Below are 5,944 nucleotides of genomic sequence, written 5' to 3' on the forward strand. Positions count from 1 at the left end.
TATTTGCACCGCATTTTGGTTTGTTTTGAGTCAAGTTTTGTAAATTTTGATCAAGTTTATAGAAAGTTTCTACAATACCAAATCAATACTTTCGGATGTATCAATGAATATATTTTCACACCGTATTTATTTGTTGATGTAATTGTTTATATTATATTCTATAAATTTGGTGAATTTTTCTAAAGCTAATATGTGACTAAATAAAAACAAAGGAGTAAAAAATATGAACCATTGCACCGGCGGACAGTTGGTCACCTCGGTCTCATCGTTTGGACTGTTGCCTAGAGATGTCACCTCGGCATCGACGGCGTCGTCAGGAAATAATTTCGATGTCGACTTCATTGCCGTACGCTCACAATGTCCGGCACTATGGAACGAAAATGATCTCTGGAATATAGCATTGTTGAGCTCAGTCAAACATCGATATGATGCATGTATCTTGGAATGCCCGAAATACATAAACTGTTTCGTGGTAGCTTTGCCGCTCCCCCTGACAAGTCCATATACCAGTATAAAAACACCAAAACGATCTACGTATCCTCAGCAAGTCACCACCCGTCGCAGATTACGATGAGGAACCATACCATGTACTACGCGGCAGTGGTACTGGCGATCGTACTGGGCGCATCATCGCTGGCGAACGCGGCGGTGACCCTGCAGCAGAAGGACGTGCTGAGGGCCTTCATCGAATCGAGGGCCCAGAAGCGCGCCAGCGGGCCGGCGGAGCCGGACACGTGGGCCGACCCGGCCAGCAGCCTCCGCCACCTGCCCACCAAGTGCGACAGCCCGCCGGCGGGCACCAGGGAGGCCGACAGGATCGCGGCGCTGCCCGGCCAGCCCCCGCGCGTCAACTTCGACCAGTACTCCGGCTACGTCACGGTGAGCGAGGAGTACGGCCGCGCGCTCTTCTACTACTTCGTGGAGGCCCCCTACGAGGCCTCCTCCAAGCCGCTCGTGCTCTGGCTCAACGGCGGGCCCGGGTGCTCGTCGCTCGGCGCCGGCGCCATGGCGGAGCTCGGCCCGTTCCGTGTGAACCCCGACGGGAAGACCCTGAGCCGAAACAGGCATGCCTGGAACAATGGTGCGTGACCGGCGGACCCTCTCTTACAACCTCATGCACGCTGTGATCTCAGCTGATGGCTTGTGGTGTCGTGCAGTGGCGAATGTGATCTTCCTGGAGTCGCCGGCGGGCGTCGGGTTCTCCTACTCGAACGCTTCGGTGGAGAGCGGCGACGCGGGGACCGCGGTGGACGCCTACCTCTTCCTGCTCAACTGGCTGGAGAGGTTCCCCGAGTACAAGGGCCGCGACTTCTACATCGCCGGCGAGAGCTACAGCGGGCACTACGTCCCCCAGCTCGCCACCGTCATCGTCGCCCTCGCCGAATTCGGTCTCACAGACGTGAACCTCAAGGGCATCTTCGTAAGTTGCCTGATCATGTCCGCCGGCGTTGCGAGCTTTGATCTGACATAAAGGGTTTATTTCTGCAGGTTGGCAACCCGTACCTCGATGACTACATGAACACAAAGGGATCGTACGAGTTCTTGTGGAACCACGGGGTGATCTCGGACGAGGTGTGGGGCAACATCAGCGAGCACTGCAGCTTCGGGCGGTTCGAGGGCACAGCGTGCGGCGAGGCCAAGAAGTCGTTCAAAATCGGCGACATCGACCGATACAACATCTACGCCCCGGTCTGCATCGAGTCGCCGGACGGGAGCCTCCACTCCAGCAGCTACGTACGTACTACTACAAGAAACAAATATACTACATTCTTTCTCTTCTAGAAATCTCACCATCACTATTCACTAAGAAATTTGATCGATTGTAGTGCTGATTAGTTGGCTTCTGTGATTGAGACAGTTACCAGGCTATGATCCGTGCATCGGGGCCTACATCGCCGCCTACTTCAATAATCCTAAGGTGCAGAAGGCTATGCATGTTCGAACCAACACCAAGTGGTCAGAGTGCGCGTAAGTAACGCACCTGCTTATTTACCCTAGCATATATATTTCCAGCCGGATATTCACCCCCACCTTGTTCTGTCCACAGTAACTTGCACTGGACCGATGCCCCGGTTTCCATGGTGCCAACCCTTGCCTGGCTTGTCGACAACGGGTTAAGAGTCTGGCTGTACAGGTAAACATTTGCAGTACCTTCGAGACACCAAAGTAAGATTTTTTTTCCTGCCACTTATATCATAAAATCATCGCTAATTCGACGACAGCGGTGATATGGACGATGTGTGCCCGATTACCGCCACGAGGTACTCTGTCAAGGATCTCAATCTGGCAATCACAAAACCGTGGCGTCCATGGTACACCCCTGACAGCGAGGTAACAATATATGCAATAACCCTTAATCTAGGTCTTGTGATTGGATTGTGTGCTAACTGAATTATGGCCAAATATAGGTTGGAGGCTACGCTCAGCAATACGAGGGAGGGTTCACGTTTGCGTCGGTGCGAGGAGCTGGCCATATGGCCCCTAGCTTCCAGCCCAAGAGATCACTTGTTCTTTTCTACTCCTTCATGAAAGGTGTTCTGCCACCGGCGGGCTCCGTATGGCGCCCATGAGCATACACCGCCAGTCCTGGCGGTTCTATAAGTTTTCAACCGGCCGGGGAAACCGATAGTCCAGCCGGATATTATTTTTACTAAGTGCGACATATAACGTCCCTGATGACATCTTGGAGTTCTTTGTAAGATGATTTATCCATCCACCTTGTGTATGTTGTCCAAAGGCCGTTAGGGACACGCCGTTCTTCAACTCAATAATGTAATGCATTATGTCTTTTTGTGGGTGCATTATACTTTGCTTATCGTGGTTAAATAAAGTTTCAGAAGTTCATGCCCATCTGTCTGCTCAATGTCAGTTATGAGATACTGACTAAGGTTCTAGCCGACATGTTAGGTCTAATTATAAGCTTTATGGCTATTGATATCCAAATTGTCTTCAATAGAGGCAGGTACAATATGGAAGGAGTTTTGGTGCTTATTGAGATACATCTTTACCTAATAATAAAGGACACTATAAGAAATCTGTTAATACATGACGGATCTAGTCCGTCATGGATCAGTGAAAAACTGTCATAGGCCCCCGTGCATGACGGATCTGAAATCCATCATATATATCGCGTCATAATTTCACATCATCCCTTCCTTGACGGTTGTTGACCGTCATGGATCTGCACCAGGCCCGCCCAAGCCCAAACCTCTGTGACGGGAACAATCCGTCATGGACTGACGCCACATAGGATTTTCAATTGACCAATTCAAATGACATGTCTGCCTACGTGGATACTATTTTCCGTCACAAAAATCGTCATTGATTTGGGCACAGTTTAAATCTGGACAAGCCCGTTAGCGCATTCATTTCTGCCTCTTTAACCCATTTATTTCTGCCTAATTTTGACCAAGAACGTTTTTTGCATAATGCGTCTCAAAATTCCAAATGCCAATTTCGGCCCAAGAGTTAGTATTTGCAAAGTGTAAGAACATTGCACAGTTGATCCAGTTTGCAGCCATCCATATGTAAATACAACATAGCAGTTTACAAAATCCTTCTATGAAGTGATAACTTACAAGCATAGATGGACAATATATCACACAGCAAGGTTAGGAACCAGTACAACCCATTTTACTCAACATAACATATAAGCTATTGAGGCTATTATTCATGTTCTTCCTGTGGGTCCTCCTGTGGTAACTATCACGTCAAGGCTGATTTTGATGGTAGCACCAAGTAGCTCTCTACGTAATCTTCCCTGGCATATTTACAAGAACCTTATTAGATATTTGTAGATATGAATAGATCATAGAAATAAGAGAATAAAACAAAAATAAAAATGAACTATATGTTGTCCAAAATTCTTAAATCTTATAGTGCATACAAATGAGAATAACATTGCATCTACTATAAAATGAGAGTAAACATGAAGTTGCCTAAAATTAATCCATAGAAAACCCTGTCAAATGAAAGTTAAATGACAAATAAACAAAACATACATCACAGAACTCAAGTACTATTGTAGTAGCAGTTGAGGCCATATAAACATGCCAACAAATGGCATCACTAACAAACAATAGCCTCGCCGTGACGTGTAAACTTGTTGACACGTGAACATTTGAAGTTTACGCCAACTGGGTCAACGAGCAGCGGCATAAAACTCAACGTTTATGCTGCAAGTACATCTCAAAGGGCTGACTAGTAAACAATACTTGCTGCCCACTTGACAAACATAGTACTATTATTTATAACAGGAAACAATAATGAAATGAAATGAACCAGTATATATGTATACAGGGTGACAACGGTAGGAACAAGGCTTGTGCATGTGTGAGAGATGATTCATCATTACTGCATGTATATTAATAGTGCAAGCATGTATATGCATCAGCAGCAAAACAAGATATGCTAAAACGTGTATTGTTTTAATGTCATACTACATGTATAATAAACAAAGTTACAGTGCAGCCACCTAGTGCTATACATATTCAGTTTCCTAGGAGCAAGGATGCCAGGAAGCACATGGTATACATATTAAAAAGTTGATATACCTTCTTAAGACTGTTAGATATTAGATTTCAAAGCAGCAAGAACAGCCAAGTATTTTTCCATAGCCTGCACAAGATAAGGTGATGTGAATGCACCTGCAAGCACAAAATTCAGACTGTGAGCTACCATAAACCATATTAAAACATATATGCTATTTTTTTTTGAGAAGTCTGTTAGATGCTAGATTCACACTATTGTTTACCAAAATTGAGATAGATAATAGTAGTATCAATCTTTTCTTAATAATCTCTATTTCCTTTACTTACTTGGATCCTAGCAATAATAAACCTAAGTTATTTTTCAAAATGTAGTGATTTTTATAGTTGCCTTTTCAAGCATGGGTCCATATTTTCCCATAACTAGAATATCCTTAAGCTATTAATTTCCAAATTTATGCATGATGCAAACAGTTCACCAGTAAACCTTTGATATATTGTATATTTAAATATCACAAAACAAAGTCCTAGCTTATTGCAAAGCAATGCTGCAAAACTAAAACATATCAGAGAGAACACACTACACATGTTATATCAAATAGAATAACTGATGAGAGGCAAGTTCCAACTCCATTGTCCAGAATATCTAGAATGTGGGCTACATCAAGTTGATATTGATCTGGCTGTCCAAAATCCTATGAAGGCAGAAGTACGACTACGAAAATACATGTTAGCTCTTAACACGTAAAAGACAGAGTTGGCAGGATCAATGATTTTCTGAATTGTGGCCAAACCTCATACAGAACTTGAAACAAACATATTCTGCTTGACACCAGAGACAATTAGAATTCTGGTTCACATCCTAGTTATGCTTAATGACATCAACTAGATTCTTGTTACTTAAATTGACTATGCTAACCCATGTACTACAGCCACAATAGGAGTAATCGTGGCTATAAGAGATCTTGATCAACAGATGTATGTATCATTCAAAAATATTGGAATAAAGTATCAAGTGGTTGGAGCATACCATTATTCCCTTGCTAGTGAACACACATTATTTAAGGCATTTGCTTAAATTTAGAGTGCACTTATGAAACATGGGTGTTTAGATTCACGACTTGCTGACCTGGCTCAACTTGGATGCTTCCATCAACTGCCTGTTGTCTCGGCATATTTGTTGGTTCACACCGGCAGCCAACAATCGACATCACCGTCATACATTCACTTCTCTGCTATACATATCAAATCAAACACTACAAAGTTAGTGAGTGAAACAGGAGACACTGTGCATATTAACCAAGATAATTACCACATTTGAACAAGTGAAATATATATGTATAAGTGATTTGCATATTAAACCAGAAAATCATGAACTACAAAATACTTCAATTCCCCTCACTGTCCAGGACACAATAGAACAAACTAGAGGTGCAACAGCTCATGCAAGAAAAAAC

General features: G+C 43.8%; 1 protein-coding gene and 1 long non-coding RNA gene across 2 annotated transcripts; one reads left to right on the forward strand and one right to left on the reverse strand.

The window, feature by feature from the left end:
- Nucleotides 1-585: 585 nt before the first annotated feature.
- LOC125527116 (serine carboxypeptidase 1-like) lies at nucleotides 586-2,570 on the forward strand. Its single transcript, XM_048691684.1, has 8 exons — nucleotides 586-656; nucleotides 804-1,081; nucleotides 1,158-1,420; nucleotides 1,489-1,734; nucleotides 1,859-1,968; nucleotides 2,048-2,134; nucleotides 2,223-2,331; nucleotides 2,409-2,570. The coding sequence occupies exons 1-8, from the start codon at nucleotides 586-588 to the stop codon at nucleotides 2,568-2,570; spliced, it is 1,326 nt and encodes a 441-aa protein (XP_048547641.1).
- A 917-nt stretch (nucleotides 2,571-3,487) lies between these two features.
- LOC125527115 lies at nucleotides 3,488-5,944 on the reverse strand. The gene is made up of 3 exons (XR_007291974.1): nucleotides 5,617-5,944; nucleotides 4,554-4,646; nucleotides 3,488-3,760 (listed from the first exon to the last, which is right to left on the reverse strand). It is a non-coding gene; the product is annotated as an uncharacterized LOC125527115 (long non-coding RNA).

Source organism: Triticum urartu, unplaced genomic scaffold (assembly GCF_003073215.2).
Source record: "Triticum urartu cultivar G1812 unplaced genomic scaffold, Tu2.1 TuUngrouped_contig_2926, whole genome shotgun sequence".
Taxonomy (NCBI): Eukaryota; Viridiplantae; Streptophyta; class Magnoliopsida; order Poales; family Poaceae; genus Triticum; species Triticum urartu.

Coding starts and splice junctions, on each gene's coding strand:
- LOC125527116 (XM_048691684.1), top strand. CDS start 586: ATGTACTACGCGGCAGTGGTACTGGCGATCGTACTGGGCGCATCATCG. Junction 1,082..1,157: donor CAGGCATGCCTGGAACAATG/GTGCGTGACCGG, acceptor GGTGTCGTGCAG/TGGCGAATGTGATCTTCCTG. Junction 1,735..1,858: donor GCCTCCACTCCAGCAGCTAC/GTACGTACTACT, acceptor TGATTGAGACAG/TTACCAGGCTATGATCCGTG.